The sequence below is a fragment of the Lissotriton helveticus genome, chromosome 9 (genome assembly GCF_964261635.1).
Source record: "Lissotriton helveticus chromosome 9, aLisHel1.1, whole genome shotgun sequence".
In the NCBI taxonomy this organism is placed as follows: Eukaryota; Metazoa; Chordata; class Amphibia; order Caudata; family Salamandridae; genus Lissotriton; species Lissotriton helveticus.
In genome coordinates, this window is record NC_136070.1 from 1,143,284,864 (window position 1) to 1,143,306,898 (window position 22,035).

Below are 22,035 nucleotides of genomic sequence, written 5' to 3' on the forward strand. Positions count from 1 at the left end.
GCAGGAAGTTTTAATCTCGGGGTGTGTTGTAAGGATAGAAGTGTATTGTGCCAGGGGTCTGGGCGAGTGGACTATTCTAGGGATTTTATTTGTGCCCACTATGACTGGGATTGCGGCGGGAGCTGAAATCTGTTTTGTTGTGAGGTGAGAGTCGTTGCTCTCCTCTGTTTCCATTATTGGAAGGGGGCAGAGAGCTCGGTTAGGTCGATGAGCCTGCCTCCCCAAAGGAATGGAGGGCCATGGGGGTCAGGTGGGGCCATGGAAGAGGCTGTGTGGGGAGATGGTGAGTAGCTACCTGGAGAGCATGAGCAAGGTGGCTTATACAGGTTGTGCCGGTTTAGTTGAAGATGTAGGATGTAGGCCGTTAGAGCATCGATTTTTTGCTCCATTCTGGTCAGTTGTTAGGTAAGTGAGTTGCAGGAATTACTAGTCTTCAGAGGGGGCAGTGTATGACTAGGGTCTGTAGAAGGGGAGAGTACTGGGTTCTGGAATTGGACGGTATCATTGGGAGTAGGTATAGGGATAGGTAGAGCGTGAGGAGTTGGGTCAATGATGTTTCCAGTCTTGCTGTAAGTAGGATGTAAGGGAAGAGAGTGAGCAAAGGTCAGGAGGGGGTCAGAGTCCACTGGATTGGCAAGGAGATTGGTGGTGGGGATGGATTGGGCCTGTGGTCTTGGGTCAGAAGAAGGAGTGTGAGTAGTGATTTGAGGGAGGTCAGTGTCTGAGAGATTGTCGGTGACGTTGGACCTGTGAATGTTTATGGCAGATGGAGTAGGGTCAGTGTTAGAGTTGGGGATAGGTCGCAAGGGTAGAGTCGGGTTTACTGAGGTCAAGCGGGGCAGTGGCTATAGCTAGTTCAGTAGCAGGGAGACTGCTGTTTGTGTCCGATCTGTCTGGTTCTAGGTCAGCCTTGCGGGGTTTGTTAGCTATGCGTTTGCTGGTCCTAGTGGGATTAGTGGATGTCATGATGGTGGGTGTTTGTCAGTGGAGTGTGGTAGAGGGGATAGTGAGGTTGTAATGGGTGATGGTTGATGTCCATGAGTTGTAGAGTGGGTCAGCAGGGCGGTTGACTGTTCTGGGGCATTTGTCAGGTTGGAGCTCCGTGAGTTGGAGAGTGGATCGGCCGGGCATGGCATATTAGTCAGGGTGGGAGGCGATAGGGGAGGATGAGCATTGTCATGCCAGTCTTGAAGAACTACGGAGGAAGCCTTTTGCAACATTCAAGGCTCTTCCTGCCGGTAATAATGTAGGCCATTCATTTATGAGACTTTCATTGTCAACTAGATTTGTACTGCCACATCCAATGGCATTACGTCAAAATAGGGGACAATAATATTCATTTAAGGGATAGTGCTAGAATAGAAGCAATAGGTGACGTTGTATAATTCTGTATTCGTATAGCTCTGCACACTTTATGCTGACTGCACATTCCATTGACTTATAATGTGAATGTTCCTATAGAAGATGATACATTTTGAAGATGAGCTCCGACTCTAGAGACTGATACCTTGTCAGTTTCTACCATACTTTGAACTTGACTTCCTTTAATTTATTAGCTGAATTTGATTGAACCATATGCTAATCCCTTATATTTAGTTGCTAAACATTTACACTAATTAATTTTGACTTCAGTATTGCACTTTGAAATATTCGAATAAATCTTAATGGTTTTACATTTTACTACTGACTCCAGAGGATTTATTTCCTTAAAATGCAAATTATTTCAATTGTATTTGAGTGCCATTATGAGTGCGTTGCCTCATATATGCTTGAAGTTCAACACCATCCCCAATCCTGCGAAGGTGCTTTACCTTGACTATCTAATACAATAGCGTCAACTGTGTTTATACGAGTGTCGGTCTGTCCACATTACAGAGGACATGGCAGGCTGGTGGGCTGGAGGTTGCCTGCCTGGAGTTTTATTATATGCCATCGCAGCTGCAGCATACTGTGCACTGGCTGGACATGGCTGGGAACTGGAAGAAGATCTTTATGGCGGGAACCTTTGGAGACCGTTCGTTACCGGAACTATTGTTGATGGGGAGGAGGGTACCCCAGACATGCCCCTACATCATAAGTCACGTCACAGAAATTTGTGAGCTGATGGTTAGAAGGGTGTTGCAGCGAGCGCCGTATGCCCCGGACATGCCCCATGGGTGGTATAACCATTCGCTAAAATCTCGGCCTCAATGTCCATACATAAATGGCCAGAGGGGGGGGGATGTCTAATGATGGGAGACTTGTACGAGAATAAACAATTCATTTCACGTGAGCAGGCGGTGGATACCTTCAATATAGGTAGGGGGCAATTTTTACAATACGTGAAAATAGCTCGGGTGGTAAGGGAGCTATGGCCCTTGTTTCCGGAGGAGCCCCCGTGGTGAAGTTGCTTCAAGTCATGTTCTATATGGCCCGAGGACGGAGAATCATATCACACCTTTATAGGGCAATACGGAAAGACAAGATGGTCCCATCGCCCCCTGTGCAGCAAAGATGGACGGCAGTAGTTGAGGAACCCATAACGGCCAAAGACTAGATCAAAATACACGAGGGGGTAAAGCAGGTTAGCTCGAACACACGGTTTAAATTGACACAATATAATTTCGTCCATCAAATATATCTCACACCCAAAAGACTGAATAGGATATATCCGGACCGTTCGGGGCAATGTCCCAGGTGTGGGGCTGAGGAAGCGGCTTTCAAACACATGTCCTGGGCATGCCCAAATATTGATCCTTACTGGACTGAGGTTCTGACCAGGCTGAGGGAGGCTACGGGGTGGGAAATACCCGGGGAGATATGTAGGGTCCTGTTGGGGCTACTGCCTAGACCTAAAAACAAGAAGCTCAGTAGGAGGTTTGTGCTCCTGGGGCTCATGTTGGCAAAGCGAACGTAGCCATCTCGTTCCTCAGCCGTGACCCACCAAAGGTGCTGGGCTTGGAGCAGCATGTAAATGAATAGGCCACTGCAGAGTTGTTCTGAATGCAGCGGACTAGACGCGATAAAAAAGTGGAAGATGATTTACAGGCTTGGAGGGCAATGTTGGGAGATCTGCAGAGGGATCGGGTGCCTAGCGGCTCCCAATCCCATGCTGCAGAGATGGGCAGGGCGCAAGGCAACAGGGCGACACCTACATAGGGGAGGAAGATACACGATTCTCGACAGGAAAGACGACATACCGAGAGGGGGAACTACAGAGAGCTGCACACAGGCATGGAGGGGGGAAAGGGGGTGGCCGGACAGTTTTTTGTTCAATTAAGGTTCTTGTTACACCGATGACATCAGCGACAACAGGGTGGTATAGGAAGGGGAGGAACAACGGGTAACCACTGAAGGCTAAAATTTGCTCAAATGAAACAGTCAATATTGTATGTATATACAATGCATGCTATATGGTTTGCTATCTTGGCACCTATCTTTCTACTGATTTCGTGGTCCTCCTTGGATGGACAGCCTCAAAACACACCGATACGATTGTAATGTATATATGTTTGATTCAAATGTCAATAAAGATATTTTTTTTTTAAAGAAAAGAAAAACATCACATGCGTTCTTGAAACCCTTCATCTTTCCACTTAACACACCTTTTCTATGCCCATCTTCAAGAAATTGTAGAAACGGTGTATCCATTCAGGTTTCCAAACGCGACTGTCATTCCTCAGTTAGGGCCGGATTCAGAGTTTGGCAGACATGGTAATCCGTCACAAACATGACAAATTACCCTGTCTGCCCAACCCACAGTGAGTCCACCTATTGTATTTTGAGCTTGGTAGACTGTCAGATCTCTGATGGTGGTACCCCACTGGCTCTGCCGTTAGAAAACGTACACCACATGAGCAGTGGAGTAGGGGACCCCAATGTAAAGACACACCACCTGCCCTATTCAAAGCAGTCAGTTTGATATCTTTTTTTCTGTCAACCATGACAAGAAACAATAAATAGACCCCACACGCTAGGACAAAACTCCCAGGGTCTGGGAGGCATTAGGTTTTTTTCTTGTTTTTTTTATTTGGAAACAAAGTCCCGCTTTTGAAGTCTGTTTCTATGGGGGAAATGGGTTTGGTTCTCAGCCCTCCAAAAGTTGGCGGTCTTCTATTGGTGAAGTTGGAAGGCATAATGTCGCCCACCGGCCTGACAGAGTAAAGACGACCAAATCTAAATCTGTCCATTATTGACTGCAGAAAAAAACCACTATGATGATCCATTATAATGTGACTCTTCTATAAGTAAAACACTGCACCAGTGATTAAATTAATGTGGATAACAATAAAATGATAACTTCTTACAAGAGGCATCCTATCTCCCCCCCCCCTCCAAGGGAGACATCAATCAAGGTGACATGATGGTTCTTAAACCCAGAGGTTCCACAAAATGGAATATTAACAATCCTCAACATTGGTTTCCAACTCTGGAAAGATGCACTAATTATGTTTAGAAAATGCTCAAAATGGGAGTACATCCATTCCATTAACCAAAATCTAAATTGCAAACTTTAACCAGAGAGATACACACAATACTCTAGTCATGGGGTAGTTACCAAAAAAGGTAAGCTTAGTGTGCAAAACAAGAGTGACCGCTTCATAAGTATGCAGCTTAAATATAAATTGTTCCAATAAGAAATCAAATGTGAAGATGAACGTGGACAGGAAAAAAAAATCTATTTGGCCAATGAAACTCACAGGTGTCCCCTCTGATTATTCGTACTTGCTGTTTTTTGTTGTTCACATAGCAAGTTCTGGTCCTCCTGTACAGGTGAAGCATTGGAAGCTTTAGTGAGCAATCCATTAACGCTCTCTTCTTTTGACTGGTTAACTGCATTATCATCTAAGCATTCCTGTGCTGCAAATAAAACAGAATACTGGTTGAAACAACATAAACATTATTAGCATGGTACTATTCTACATACATTCACAAAATGATTACTATCAATTGTTTTGCATGACTACACAGAACTTTTTATAATGATAGAGCACCATCAGTCTTCAGGGGAAATCACATCTGAAGTGGAGAATGGGGAAAAGTGTTCTCAACCATTCAAGTTGTTGTCTCTACTTGGAACAATATTTTTCAAAGGGTGCCAACAGACCGACACAAGTACACATTAGAGGGAAAATACTGAACCACTGAACATTATTGTAGGCACAAGTTTGCAATATAGTATATTAATGTTTAGGGACTTCCAATTTAGAGAAGAATGTTATAACATTCAAGGCAAGGATGTGCATATTCCAGGGCAATTCTCCTTTAACTGCAACTCTAAGCAGTAAGAGAATCACAAATCATCGGCCTCCTCCACCCCTACTACACCACACACCCCTCTAAAAGCACCCAGACATGAAGCGAACACCACAAAACTACACTACCTATTCTTCAACGCAAAAACAAAAATTCCTTTAACATCTTTGACCTATTCTCAGAAACAACACTAGACTTTATGTTCAATGCGGATGGCTCAGTGAAGATTCTACACCCAGATGCCACAAAGTCAGCTCACCTGATTTTCACATCATAAACAAAAATCATATTGGCAAAATTGGAGGAGGCCTGGCTGTCCTTCATCAAAAGCAACACTACGAATAAATGAAAACCTCACCAAGGATGGCTGTGAATCCTTGATGTTCAGCTGTCACCCCCACTCCAGCTATATTCCTACCTCTTAATATGTAGATCATTGCACAGCAATGCCCACTTTAAAGATGACTTACATCGTAACCCACAACCATTTGGACCACCCAAACCTATACATTTTAGGAGATCTCAACCTATGGTTTGACAAGAAGAATCTAACCACAACCATATTTATCACAACCAACCTTGAAGCCTTCAACCTCCAACAAGTCAATTTCTGGCCCAACTCACTGCGCAGGACAAACAAGGTGTCATATGTGCACCCTTAGGATACGCCACAGCTACAGACAACTCTCCCGAACACTGCAGTATTTCTCAGGAGCCCATCATATCCCCTCTATTATTCAACACCTAACAAACCCCCTTACCAAATTAGATTAAATCCTACAACACCGTCTGTTAGAACTATTCAGATGACACCCAAATGGTTACAAAATAGATAGCCCAGAGGACCTGCACAGTTCACAACTGGAGGACTGCCTCTGCGCCATAAACACATGGGTGAAGAATAACAATCTAAAACTCAATACCTCAAAAACAGATTAGGACTATGACTTGTGGACACTGACAAAAGTATTAGCATACCGCCATAGGGAACTTGAAGCCTCAACAACAATATCAATAGAAATTAGAAACCTGCCATGGATTTAGACCTATCCTGGGTACTGCATGTTCACAATGTTACAAAGAGTGCCTGCTACAGAACGAAAACACTATGTTGGGTATTCCCATATCTCGCATACCAGTGTAATCTTTAAACTATTCTCAGACTCGTAATCTCCAAGCTTGACTATGCCAACAGCCTATACCTTGGCACATCTGCATTCATCATATGCAAAATACAACACATTCAAAATGCTGCTGAAAGAAGGTGAAATGTTTCAAGGTGCTCTGCATTGTCCACAGAGCCTCCAAAGGGAAAGGACCGCCATACCTACAAGTTACATTAACCCAATACAAACAAAACAGAAGACAGTGTTCCAGGCTTGCATCACTTATCATACCACCATACCGTAAGAAATATGTAGGAGGCACTCCTACAAGCCGCGAACCTCGGGAACTCACTACCTGTCAACATTAGAAGCATCCAGGAGCATATACACTTTGGAAGACAGTCGAAAACATGTCCATTTCCGAGATAACTGCACCACATACCCAAGAAAATAGTTGAACCATCAAATGCAATCCTTAACTTGCAACTCACGAAGTGAAAACAACTCAACAAGCAAACTGCTTTCAATATGGAGGTAAGCCAGACCTTGAACAAAATCATAAACCTGCAGATCTAGTGACTTAAATAATCTACTCAATGATATTATAATGCTCAACCAATAAATTGGTTTCAAATTTTGTGATCCTAGGCAAATATTTTAATTCACTGAGCCACCCTTATTACATATGCGAGCACCTTCACATAAGCAACTTCAGCATGTCTGCTGTATAAAAAACACTTTTGTTTGATTTAATAGACTAAACTTTAACTCCACATAGAATACAAATCTAACCACATATATGATAGACGCAACTGCTGAATTGCCTCTTCGTTCATTAACCACATTGTCATTAGATCAGGGCAGGAATGATTCTCAAGTCCTGTTAAAAAATTAGCACTTTTAATAAATACATGCATGAAGTGGTAGCACACTCGTTTGGAACCAGCAGATTGTCCATTGAAATGGCCACAACATTTCTCACGGACGTGGTTTTACTGATAAAACTATATCCACTTCCATGCGTCGGATGGCCCCCGGCCGTCCAACGTCACGGTGGGCGTGTGTGGAGGACGGCCAGGAGCCATTCGATCTGCGCACGCATCAGATTCACACGCACCGCGGCGAAATGTCCGCCGCGGCGAAGCGGTTAAAGTGTGTAATGTTTGGAAATAGAGTTTCTGCAAATATTTGTCATTTGCACATCACCAAGTAAAGTGTTCTGATTTGTTTTGATCCCATTTAAATCCTTGTTTGCATCACACTTCAGAATAAAAAAAAATTATTTTTTAACTCTGGATATATTTTGAAATACTTGTACTATTCATTTAGAAGCGGTTTAAATGTTGTCGGTTAGAAAAAATAACAGGCAACTCACAGCCTTTTGTTTCACAATAATTGTCAGACAGCTCACTTGGCAAAAACATCTAACTCTAATAGGAAGAAGAAAAGTAAACACCATTTTCCAGGATACAGCAACCATTTGTTAAAAGACAAACGGACATTTGACCTCTGTCCTTGAGCAGAACGCAAATGTGTCAAGATAAAAACGAGATTTAAAGGCCTCTTTATTGTCTCATTCACTTTCTGAATGGACAGGACACCCGTTCCTTATAGCTTAATTCACTTGCCAGACTAGTAGAGTAGGTGCTAAAAATAGCTCGACCTGATAAAATCTGATTCGCCACAGCGAGTGGGCAAGTAGATTTTTCGAGGCTTGATTTTGCTGGTCCCTCTTTTCTCCCTGCTCTTCGCGAAACTCTGTTCACGCACAGCGTTATTTAAATACATTGGCTTCCTTGATTTCAGTTCTCATGGCTCATACCGCTTTCGTTACAGCGGCGGGGCACACTTGGCAGATGTAGCAGCTCTCACAACGTCCCTCACTGCCTTCAAAGAGGCGCACAGGAGAGTTACTGCAGGTAGCTGGACATGTGCCTGTTTTTGAAAGACAGAGAGTGCAGCAGCTAAAAGTATTTGGGAGGTAAAAATGTATTATTTGGTCCTCCGAGCATCACCATTTTGGGAAAATGCGAAACGTACCCAATAGGACTGTTGGGAATAGCATGCATTTGGATCGATGCGTTTCTCCAAAACTTGACAGGAAAACAGCTCCAGGCCTGTGAAATTAGGATTCTACCCTAGCCCTATTCACATTCTTAGAGTACAAGGGACTTGCTTCCATTTTCCATTCCGGTGCACCTTTGTTGAGTACTGATCTGTACTAAATTTGCCTCCCAGAACTGCACTGATCACTCACGGTAAGCTGCTTCAGCTCCCCATGAAATTCATTAGGCTCTATAAACGATCTGCTCCCTCTCCTGTCCATGCCAGTACTTTCACTGCATCGACTAACACATTATTCACCACCCACATATCCCATTAAACATGTAGAAACTTGGGATTGTCACCCCCTTGCTCTGTACACCCAACTTCGAAGTTGTACCCCTAAAACTCCAAAGTTCTTTAAAGACTTCCTTTTCCAGATTTATGTCCATCTGGCCAAGAACGGTTCTTTCTTTGGCAAATCACCTGTGGGTACTGTACCTTTGTTGCCTCCGTTCAATATGCACACGTTACATATAACATGAGTAAGTTGGGTGTGGCTATGAGTTTACTGGAATAAGATTTAAAAGTAATTGCTATCCCCCTTCATTCTTTTCAAAATGATCACATTTAACTATACCATAACCACCAGGGACGACCATAGCGATATCAGGTGCAGAATGCTCATTTAACCAAGTTTCCGTTAGGAAAAGAGCATCAGGTTTAAGATCAACTATATAAAGTTAAAAACATTAACATTTTCTTTTACAAGGGAGTGACAATTTAAGCTAACAAAAGATAAAACTTTGCCTTAGTATGAGTCGAGCATTGCTTTGATGATCATGATTATCAACTTTAGATGAAAGTTTGACCTTGCATTGGTGACAGAGTAGCACACTTTGTAGCGGGTGAAAACTATGCTGGCAATCTTTGGAGGACACAGCATGCCAGCAGCTGAAGTGCAGACAACGTATATAAAGTTGTAAAGTTAGAACCACGGTTCCTGGCCCAGTTCAAGGGCAGATGAGCATGCCTTTCAAGCGCCCATGGCCACTCATCGCCTCCAATATTAAAGGCCGTGGACCTTGTGTGAGGAGGCACAGAAGGGATACTAGAGCGTAGCCCAAGATGGAGTTCCTAAAATGGCACTGACAAAATGGCAGTTAACTACCCCCTTTGCAAAAGAGGGCGGATCAGGATGCCATACGTAGCCCACAATGCAAAAAACACCAAAGAAAAACAGGAAACACAAGTAAAATTTTAAAACAGCGCTAAATGTCCTCAGGTAAAAACACAGATTTCTTGGGGAAAAAATTGAACTTAGTGCAAACGTTTTAAAGTGCAGTGTGTGCCGTTAGCAATAAAATTTCACTATAACTTGGTTTATATCCACAAGCAAAAGCCTCCTTCCAGTGGCAAACAAAAAGCTAAATTTTAGTGCCATTTTATTGGGAAGACTGTAGTAATATGAGAGCAGCTGCACATTAAATATGCCTGACAAAGCTAAAAGGTTTGACATTTGTGTGCCATGCGTATCAGGCTTGAGCACAACACACACATACTATTAAACCTACTGGTTTTAACAATGCTTGCTTTCCCGGCAGCAGTGGAGAGCAAGTGCAGACAAAAGCAACAAACCAAATGGATGCTACGGAAAAAAAGGGTTTCTTTTTACAGTATCTATATTTCAGATGTTTGTCAGTGCTTGTTTCCCTGTGTTACTGAGCTGGTCAGCAGCTGATTTCAGATGTAAAATAGTACCTCATGCACACCAATGGAGGCAAAAGGATACACCGACAGAGAATAGAAATAAGACTGAAAACATTTCTCATGTGGGCTGATCCACTGTGTGGCTGACAAGGTCACATGCCAGTGGCACAAATTCTGAAGCAAAAAAAGCCAATGTCAGAGGGAGGCTCACTCAATGCTTCTATAAGGCAAGAACTGAACATAATATGTGGACTATGAGTTGCCAAAGCACCATGTATATCGAATATACTACTTACCTGATGACTGTTCTGTACCATTGTTGGCTTGTTGGGTATCTTTAGTTGCTTGATTTATGGTCTTCAAAATTTGCTGGAATTGCTCCTGAGTCAAACATACTAAACTTTCCCGTAGATCTTCAGCAGATATGTTGGATTTCTTAGCAGTCTTTTGTTTAGAAAACGCTGTGGACTGGGAGGTCTTTTTAACAGAAGAGAGTGACTTCTGCTCACTGGGTTTTCTCGTTGGATTATCTTGTTGTATTATTATATCATGGCCACTGTTTATTTGCTGAAGCGGATCACTGTATGGTTTCTTTGAAGCTAAGGAGCCAGTGTTTCTTTCACTCTTGGTTTCTGAAAGTCCAGACACAGTTCTTTTTTTGGAAAAAAGCTTTTCATTTGCGACAGACGCGTTCCGTGTTGGGTTAAATAAGTGTCCATTTGGTGTTGCTTTAAGAACTTGTTGATTCTGTGTTGCTTTAAGAATTTGTCCAGTCGGTTTTAGCACAGGGGGTTGTGCTTGTAGTCTCTTTTTAAACCCACTCTGTGAAGCAAAAATGTAGAATTATTTATTTATATAAAAGTTGTACATACGGACAGTTAGGGGGCATCAAATCGCAGTGAGAGAAGTTCTAAAGTAACAACATATTAATTTTAACATCACATCACGGCATTACTTCAAACATTATAAAAAAATGAACAACATTTCTTGACAAACTTTCCAGATGTTTGAAATTAAAATGTCACACATAATCTGGTTCAATTGATACTCTATACAGAAGCACTTAGATTACCGAAAAGAAGAAGCAAGTCAATATGTAAAAATGATGTAGAGCAAGAACACTTTACCGAATATATGTTAGTTTGCAGGTAGAGAGAACATTCTTAATTTTAGGAGTGCTAACAGATAACGATTGGTCTAAACTGGACGGTCTTTTGAAGGCAGATTGTTTCAGAAGAGTTTTAGAACTTCCAATATAACCCAAAGTCCCTAAAATAATCAATTTCTGGACTGAACGGTTAGAGGTTGCCAATGTGAATAGCTGCTCTAGATACAGATTGTCTAATAACGCTCCCATTATCTGTGCCTCTCATTGATCCCATTCTATTTATTTTTCTTTTGGCTGATTTTTGTTGGGGCACAACCTTTTCAATGGTAAGTTTGTAGATGAAATGGGCCTCTTGACCGTTTTACCACAGGCCCACATGTCATTTAAACAAGCTAAAAAATAAATTTTAAAAAATGGGTAGGTGGAGCCTAGTGTCAGCATAGTTGGCTCAGTAAACTGTATACATTGATCTTGGGGTTCTTAGGACACTTTAAATCACAGAACAAGTATGTTTAAGTAAATTTGTGCCCAAGGCTTTCACAAGTGCCCTACTCACATTTAACATTACTTTGCCAGGGAACATCCTTTACTTGTATTGATTCAAACAATCTCTGCCTTATTCACATCAGACATTTGAGAATGAATGTGTAACCTTCGATTCCATACCCTTTACATTTCTTGTCCGTGCCTCCTCACAGGTATCTTCAGACGACTGAATTAATAATCTATGTGTGCATTACATCAATAGGGCTGTCATAACGGATAACTCTGGGACCATGTTTACAATATATAATTAGGCCTGGTGTGATCAAATACACTTCCTCCTTCCTTTCTTGCTGACATTCCCTCGGGAGAGTTTCAATCAAAGGTGCTGGGACTGCTTCCTAATGTGCATCAAATCACACTGCTGTTTTTGTGTATAAAGTATGGTGAAAACTAACCCTCAAAATTGACATTTTCTTCACGATTTTCGCCATGCCCCAGACACAATGGTGCCAACTGCCACCGTAAATGTCATTACCACAGCATAAGAGTCACAGAATCACAATGGAAGCAAACCACTATTAATGGGACTCAATCACTCATTGATGTGTTTCCATCACTTGTCACTCTCCTACCCCAATGGAGGGTCAAGCAACCAACTACTTTTCAGCAACACAATTAACACGCTATTTCACAATATGACCCATGGCTCTCTCAATTTTCTCACCTGGCAATCCTTCTGTCCCTGACAACCAATAATTAAACATATTCCTATCTCCCACAAATATATTATGCAACACATTCCACTCTCATAACTTCTCCTTAAACTCCGGCACCTTTCCATCCGTTTTGGTAACAGCTAAATCCTCTCCTTCCTCATCAAGGAAAAGAGATCTCCAATATTGACAACTCAGCAGAAAACAGATCTTCGAAATCTCCTGAGACATACTGGCGAGGTTTACATCTGGATTTCAGAATTTACACCTCAACATTGTAGGCCATTGCTATTGTTTAACAGTAAGACCACTGGGCCCCCTCTCAATCCACATGAACATCCCAAGAACCGCCTTCAATTGTTTCTCTTCATGCAATATGCAATCGGCAATACATGAACAGGGATTATAAATCACCACCCTCCCAGTCATACATGGAGCCCCCTTAGACTCTATTCTTGTTCCAGCTATATTTAGTCTCTTCACGGAACCCCTAGTAGTCCTGCAAGCTGAACATCTATTACTCTACACCAGTATTTGGCTGACCCATTACATTGTTGATAAAAAAAAAAAAGTACTTAAACACTACCTGGAAAACATTTATTCCTGGTTGTTGATAATCTGTCACAAGTTAAATTATTTTAGAACAGAGTTTAATCGCACCAGTATACAATGAAAAACCAACATGCAGCAATCAGCTTAACAGATTCTCCTCCAAACTCACAAGATCAAAGTTGTTTATCTTCTTTATCAACATATCACAGTCATTCAAGGGGCACATGGTGTGGTACCTAATCAGCCTCCTGCACAGTACCTAGCCCTTCATCCCAAAACCTAAATTTCAAACAACTGCACAAGCTCTTGTCTCATTGCACAACAATGGGCCAATGTGAACCAATAAAAGCCTTCTCTTCATTTCCTTATTGTCTTCCAAAATAAGACCCTTCTTATCACAAACAAAACCTGAACCATATTTCTCTCCAGGTCAGGATCTCAGTTGGCACTCCTTTGTTGGATTCATTAACTGAAAGTCTGAATGCACACACCAACACGTCTAAATACTGGACTGAAAAATTTACCTTTTGTGTCTGTACTCTAACTGCAGCTTATCTTTGCTTATACTGGAGATCATCAAGGCAAGAAAAGAGGGGAAACAAACTTTGCTTGATATTCAAAATAGAAAGCAAAATTCCTGTTTTGTCGGTCTTTCTCCTACAACCCTGAATTGTTGGCAAAGGCATTTTGGGTGGTCTTCAGAGGCCGCATGGATTCTAGCATACTTTGTAACATGTGTCCATAAACGAATCCTTCCCTAGCTCTATGAATCTATTACTATTTTCCTAGTAAACAAACTATGTATATTGCTGCCAAGTGTTTGCAACTGGCATGTGGTAAATTGTAATAATGTGTTATCTGTAGATCACTATACTAGGATTGTGGCCATACCACTGTGCTTAACAAACACAGTAAAATAAGGCATAAGGAGCCAAGAGGAAGCGGAATACGCCCCAACAAAAGGTGTCAAAGTTTAAAAGTTATTTTTACACATATAAGATTCAGACATTGCCAAATCCAAGCCTTATAGGTTAACTAAGGAGTAAAATAGAATGTTGATGAAGTTACTTGAAAAACTAACAATTCTTGAGGGAATAATAAAGGCCCCATTGGAAAGCTGGGCCTGAAAAGTGAAAGTTAACAGCATACATGGCAAAGCAGAACCAGAGCAGATTATTTTTTACAAATCAGGATCGATAAACAGGAAAGCTATTTTTGTGCTGTAGCGAATGTTATCTGTTATTGAAAACACTCATATTAATAATGTGCACAAGTTTACGTTTACAATAATACATGCTAAAATGAAAAACATTGTAGTAGGTATCCATACTTAAGTTTATAGGCCTGCATGTAAATAAAGTGCTGAACTAAGTTAGACTAACAGCTGTTGCAAGGTTAACTGGAAAATAATAAATGAACACAGAAAGGCCTGTTTAGCACATTGATTAGTTGTTTTCGCAAGATGTTTTTCTTCACTTTGCTGCAGATGTTGCAACTCCCAAAGCCTACTGTTAACTAGTGAATTGACACTTGTTTTGTATTAGAGAGCTGGTAGTGATGTTCTCATAAGGAGGAGGCGATAACGACAGGAAGAATGATTCATGGGAAGAAGTATTAGGGCAGGAAGAAAAAAACTGTCTAGCCTTCCTAGGATAAATGTCTGAAAGTCTATTATACTCTGGTGAGAGCATGGAGAGTGAACTTGTTCCCAAGAGTTTGCCGATATTGTTTTGGAGAATGAAGAAGACTTGAGAAAATACATTTGTGCTACAAATCCAGCATCTATTTTCAGCCCAGGTTTATTAATCTCTCATATTTTTTGTCTTATTAATTGGTCTTAGTAAGCACATCTTTTACAAAGGTCTACATGTATATTTCAACGTTTCCTTTCATGTACTGGGACAGGATCCTGTTTTTTACAATGAAGAAATAACGGTTATATTTTACGAAAAGTTAAAATAGCCCCCAACATCTACCTCCACTCATTCATGTTATTTTGAGCGGAGAATACTTTCCAGCTTATAATGAAAAGGCATTGATCTTTTCCTTATCAGAACTCTTTATGAGCTTCTGAATCAACACCTTTCTTCTCTTATTCCAAATTCTATTTAGAATAGGGAGTTTCCTTTATGGAACACGCTTATTGTTTTAATATTATTTTGACTGATTTTGCTGAACATTCTGTTGTATTTTATAATCGATTTATAGATATTAAACTTTTAATGCTGAAATCTAAAGATTAATGTGTAATAAATATATAGATGAAAACTTAAAAGATTTGAAAAAAAAACATTTAACACACTAACTCTCTTTATTTACTTCACATAAATCTATATCAATAGAGGATGATTGCTCCTCATTTCTCTTCATCGACCATCAAAGGTCCATACGGCCAGTGGCAGTGGTTATTTAATGATTACACTGAAGATTGAGATACAAGAAACTCCGCTCCAACAATTGCATTTCTGAAGTGGGCTACAGTCACAATACCACGTAGGTGGGCTCCCATGAAAAAAGTGTATGGGCTGCCCATCTACAGACCGAATGACAAGTACTCTGACAAAATAATATGAAATCCTAGTGCTATTAATACAGGTAGATCCGGACCTACACTTGACTAATCAACCTTGGCCCTCCTACACATCCCCAAATTGAGTTTGTGAAACCACACTAGCCAAAAGGAGGAGAAAGGGCAACTGGAATTTACGTCAGTCACAACAGAATATGCTATTTTCAAAGCAGGGCCTTAAAAAAGGAATGTCAGTATTACAGGACAGTTTTAGAAACACTCTACATCCCACACTTCCAGCCACAGAATCCAAAATAAGAGGATAGCTATGTCACGTGGACCTTGAAGAAGAGGCTACTGTGCATTAGTCAGTCAGCTCAGGATATATACTTGCTAATGGACTTCAGATGTAATGATTACTTTTTTCCACAAGTAACAAAAATAGTGACGATATCACTATTTGAGAATTGCAAAACGGGATGTAATAAAAAATTCGCAAATATTTTGCGATTCCTTGGCATAACTTAATTGCAATTCGCAAATTGCGAATTGCAATTAGACAATACCTTCCCATTCATTCCTATGGGCTAGGAGGCCCATAGGAATGAATGGGAAGACATTCTCAATTTGCGATTCGCAATTAGAGAATTGCAAATTGAGAATGCAATTTCAAGGGTGCCAGGGTGTCAAAAGGACACCCTGTTGCACCCCTGAAATATGTATGTGTGCACATGTGGTGCACATACATGCCCTAAGGGCATGTATGTGCACCACATGGCACTTAGAAAACTACAAAAAAGTGAATTTTTCAAAGAAATTGCAAAGTACCACCAACTTGAAGTTGGTGGTAATTTGCGATTCCTTAAGGCCAAATTGCACTTTTTCTGTGCTTCATACATTGCAATTAAGGAATCGCAATTTGCCATTCCTTAAATGCAATCGCAAAATAGAAAATCGGGATCTCTACTATCATAAACACAATCAATTTACGTGGTGCACTTGGATGTTAAGGTCAACTGTTAAAGAGAAGATCAAATCTAATCATACCTCTAGTCCTTTCTTGGGTAATCAGAGGGCCCTTTCCTCCCTCAGATTCAGCATTGTCCAATAAGTAGAGACAATTTAAATCCTGTAACCAGTTTTCTATATTTAGCATTTATAAAACAATTTGTGGGAAACAAGGGGCAATGCTTTGATCTTCCAATAGATCATGCTCCACCAGTTGTCTGTAACCCATCTGGAGATTCTAGGTCAGGAGTTAAGGTATGCTTATAACGTCTTTATTACCTAGAGTAACATTAGAGACAACAAAAAGACCATATTTGCAGATCCTAAGGAAATGGTCTAAAAGATAAAATCCACAACACAGGACATTGTTGCACCATTGCACTTACTGCACTCTCTATACTATATTCTAACCACCAAATGCCCTCCTCTTCAGTTACTGCTGATAGTGGAGACAAGTACACTTTCCTTAACTGGAAGATTCTATGGGAATAGGTGCAATCTGTGACTGCCCCCAAGTATCCATAGGAGGAACATCAGAATACCCTTCAAAATGTAGGTATACATGAACATAAGCTCACAACAGTGGATGAAACACTACCCTGCATGGCTGTGCATGTGCACTCTCCGAATGGAAGCACATAATGGAGGCAAATGGGACTCGCAGCCACCATCTGCATTGGGCTCATACACAGAGATGTGTTTAGGGGAACATCAGGGATATACTTGCCTTTAAGAATGAGGTCCTTAATTCTCTTTTTGAATAGGCTATTAATGTAGATTTATAGGTGGCTTCACACATGGCTTCTGAAGCCTGGATATCACTGAGGAATACAGGCTCTAATCTAAAGGACGAACAATGAACGACAGCTTATAAACAACCCAACTATCAGCTTAAAAGTCAGCTGGAAAGATGAAAACAAATACATACCAGAAATATGGTCCCATAACAGCTTAAAGACTAATTTTCTATTGTAAGGAAACAATAAAGTCAAACTCTTAGCTCAAAGTCTTTTTGATGCTTACTCCTTGAGGTCCATGGGAGGAAAAACATGTTTGCACTTTAGTAAGAAAAACAATTATCAATGGTTGTATAGTGAACAAATATGTTCACACTCAAGTGGTTAAAGAGACATGGCCCAATTTTACGAAAAGCTTTGCATGTTTTATGGGTTAAGAACAAAAGATCTACTAGAGCAAAAGTGAAGTTAAAACCCAAACATGGGTAGGACTTACCAACTTCTGGTTCTTTGATTCTTTTGCTGCAAGGATATAAAAGCATTAAGTAAAAATACTGAAAAGTACAACTTTCCTAATAGCAAAACATTCTTCAAGTATCAACTTAAAACATACAACATAATTCACTCAGATTTTAACAATATTGTAACAAACAATATTTTAACAACTGTTTCAAGAAAAGAACCTTTTAAACGGGTAAAGTTTAAATAGAAGGCAGAACACCATCATTATACATTACCTTCACACAACCCATTCAAAACTCACCACCCAAACGCAGGAAGCCTTACCCTTTTCAGTAAATATTAACATATATAAAAAAAAAATAACAGAGGAAGAGAATACAAATAAATCCAGCCCTTTCACATAGCACAAGGTGGCCCGCTATGTTGCCAACCATTTAAGTCAATGAACTCCTGAGAGAGAAGCTTTTAACCTACGGAATCATCCTTCCACTTGAACATCCTAACCTATTTAAACAAGACAACTTTGTCCTCCACCCAATCCGTCAATATAGCTTTAATTTCGGGACCTTTACTACAGATTTTCAGGACACTATTAAATACATTCGCAGTGGCACTACCTTGCCCAGCAGGAGTTCACTAATATTCTAAATGTTATTACCCAAAAATGAGGTGCAGAGTTCCCCCCCCACCCCAAGTTAATCCCTTACCAAATTTAGCGAGTCAAATAAACTATCCCAGTGCGCCAACTGATTAAATTACTTTTATAGTCAAATATTTTTCTGTGTGTGTCGAAGGTGGAACTGCATCTTATTCAGGAAATAAGGTTACAAATTATATAAAATCAAAAAATTCATAACCCAGTTGTTCATACCATTCAGACCGTATTGCCAGCAAATCCTCTATATTTTGATATCCATTTATTAATAGTTGCTGCCGATAAAAAGATATGCCTTATCAACTTGCACAAATTGGGACACTTTGGAAAACGCTTCACGGACACTATTGGTACTGGCTCTCTCCGCTTAGCATATTTACTCTTTTAAAATCAAATTTAAATCAGTAAAAATTTGAAGGAAACCAAGGTGTGCCACAACAAACATCTCTAATTCTTCATATCTCGTCTCTCCTTCTCCACCATTACAATTTACAATTATGAATCTGTACTTTGAACTCCACGTTCACATTATTATGTTTCCAGAAATCTATTTGAATAATGTTCTAGGTTCTCTTTTCACGAAGGCTCATGATAAAAGGGTGTTTATCTGCTCAAGAAAAGTAAGTGGCAAGCCTTTGATTATGCCTTGGAGATTTAAAAAACAAAATGAAAAAAAGGGATAATCTACTCCAGTAATTTTTCACTAGTGAAAGAGTGATATATAATGCACAGAGTTACAGGCAACTTTAGTAAAGCGATATTTTATAGAAACAGTTCAGTGGTTTTGCTGGACCTTTTTGCTTTAAAAGATTTGAATTCAGAAGTTAGCTAAGCTTTCATCAATACCATTCTTTTGATAAAAATATTACTACTATAACTTCAGACCTAAGATACTTGGGGCAAAGTGCCAATCACAGATCACATAGCACTCTACATTACACTGAAATGTTTGATTAAATATTAGGTTTATTTCCTTAATATGGTGCTAGTACAGCTCGATGAACTACAATTCTACCTAAGGCCCTACAACATGTGGGTCAAGGTGCTTGACAAGGATCCTATAACATCATAGTTTTCACTATACCATATTGAAAAATATTTATTACGTCTGGTTCTTAATCCTGTGATTATTTTAGGAGTTTCACATAAAACCTCAGTTTAAACTATCCCCATATTATTTTTCATCAGGTAAATTTCCACCAATATTTTTCTACCCAAGGCAGTGCTACTAATGCATTCTACAAAGGTCAAACCTGAGTTAGCTGCTTAACATAATACTCCAGTAGAATACTGACAAGAAGCCACCTATTTACATTTAGGAGCCATGAAAGTGTATCAAATATGGATTATAACATGTCAGTAGATGAACAACTGCCACAGGTAATGCTATCATCTGCCACTCCCAGCACCAGAGTCAAGGGACACACCAAACACTACAAACTAGAGGCATTATGGAAGTTTGATAAGATTGATGAAATGGCAGATTTGAAAAATTGAAGAGTTTTTAGCCATAGCTGGCAGGTGTAAGTAATCTTTATTGCTTGATTATTAAAACTGTTGCAATACAGTACACAGTAAATACATTAAACATATCTTAAAAGAATTACATAAAACAGACATATAGTGCCATCAGTGTTTTCATTTTAAAAAATCAAGACCGATCTGGAGAAACGTTTTGTGAAAGGTTTTGAAGGGACTCACTTCCTATCCTGTAGATTGAGGTGAGTCGGCCTCAAGACTATTAACACCAGTTATCTCAACTGGCGGGAGTGTATATAATGAAAGCGTGCCAGTAGAATGCTGCCAATTTTCTAGACATGCTACCCTCTTCCAATACAATACGGATTCGCGTAAAACCAATTTTTGCAATCAATAAAACCGTGAAATGTGGGGGTGCAGCGGATAACGTACAATATGCCTAAAATAAGATTAAAACTGCATCAGAGCACAGGGGAATGAAGGGGCATAGGCTGTGATCGATAGAAAGCGTGTGCGCAAGAGTTTAGGCATAAAAAAAAACACTTCCCCCGACTGGTGGACCTACGTGCACTTTATGAGTCATTTAGGGTGGAGGTATTGTTGGTGTACCAAATGGTAAAGGGTGGAAGAAGACGAAGGCTAAAAAACATGGACCATGATGCCAGGTCGGTAGGGTGCTATGGGTGTTATTATGAGAGGTGCGAGTGCAACTGGCTTGGCATTGAAATACTTTACCCAGTTTATAAAGCCTACGTACACAGATAGTCAAGGGCGGGAGTTTGGTCTGAAACTAGAGCTGTAAATTATCTAGTCACACCCCTTCCCTTCATCTGCTGGAGCTGTGGCCTCAACCTTTTCTGTGAATTGCTTAAGAAATGTCCCCAGTGCACAGGTTAACCTAATGTCCGATGGTTCAAAGCAGGCCAACACGGCCTCCCTGCAGGACCTTATGCCTTGGTCATTCCACATTCTTCATAGCAGTCCCTGCCGGTCCTTCAGAAGGGTGAGGCACTAGCAAAGTATGTGAATAATGTCTTCTTGACCCTGGCCGCATAGCCGACAATTCACCTGCGCCTCTCGTCTTTTCCATACGGTATAATAAATTGTGGTGGGTAAAATCCCCATCCTGAGTTTCATGAACTGTACCTTGGTCTAATCATTTTAGAGTTCGCATAGGTAGCTCCGTGGTTTCAGCCATGCATCGGTATTGAGAGTCATGCAGCTGTGTTTGCGTCAAGACAGGCAGGCCTGATCTTCTAGTAGTGAGAGCTGATGTGTGCTTGCTTTTTAGGCTTTTGAACTACTGATGGCTAGTGGTTAGGTCCCAAGCACTCGTTAGACCAAGGGTGCTCAAGGCCTTCGAGAAGTAGGACCTTGCAGGGAAGCTATTATTTGTTTTCAGTCGGACCAAAGGTAATGGTCCAGTGACTCTTCTTTTGCTGACAACACATTGCGAAGATTGCTTTTCGTGCCAGTTTCTGCTTAACAAAGCAAAATTCCAGCCTTATCTTGGCTGGTGATCAGTGGGAGAGTAGCTGTAAAATAGATCTGTAGATCCCAAGTAGCATTTTGTCCAGTATTGCTCTATCCCACCCCTTAAGAACCTTGCTTCCATAAACTAAGGTTCCAACCTTTGCTTTGGCCACCTGGAGGATCGGCGTAAGTGTAGGAACTTTAATTTTTGTGTAGAGAGACCCAAGGACGAAGGTCAATGCACTGCCCTTCTTTGATTTCTTTTAAATTGATCGCTGTATCTCCCATTCTTATAGAAGTACTCGGAGGTCCTTAAAACTTTTAGTTGACCCGAAATTTTCTTGGTCCAGAAACCACGTCGGTTTTTGTGATCTAGTGCCTTGAACGACCAGGATCTTAATTTTCTTAATTAATTTTCTTGTCATTGATTGTCAAGCCATTCCTAGTTGGAGTAGGCTGATGTTCTGTCCATCATCTGTGTGTCTTTTGCTTTTCGTCCTAAGTGCGCCGGGTATGCCCAGACGTGGGTCCCGAGCTCACTGTGCCACTGGATTCAAGCTAGCCTGGCTGATGAGGGATGATGCCCCAAAACCAGTCACAGAATGCTTGTTTCCGGTCTAGGGAGGACCTGGCTTGGCTGTTAGGTCTGGACTGTTCCCATGAGGCACAGGGTCAAGACTGATTTGCATATGGTTGGATCTAAACTGGGGTGTCATGGTGAGCAAAAGAACAAATGGAACAATGGATGGAACCCGGATC

The 22,035-nt window shown here is 40.7% G+C and overlaps 1 protein-coding gene across 1 annotated transcript in view; it reads right to left on the reverse strand.

Annotated features, from left to right (window-relative positions):
* The window catches only part of CCDC66 (coiled-coil domain containing 66), a 275,197-nt gene that overhangs the window by 190,200 nt on the left and 62,962 nt on the right, over positions 1 to 22,035 (reverse strand). The window contains exons 3-5 of the mRNA XM_078661583.1: positions 17,704 to 17,729; positions 10,391 to 10,916; positions 4,680 to 4,839 (exon numbers count right to left, since the gene is read on the reverse strand). Of these exons, the coding sequence (XP_078517709.1) occupies positions 4,680 to 4,839; positions 10,391 to 10,916; positions 17,704 to 17,729 (712 nt within the window). The remainder of the gene's footprint in view (positions 1 to 4,679; positions 4,840 to 10,390; positions 10,917 to 17,703; positions 17,730 to 22,035) is intronic.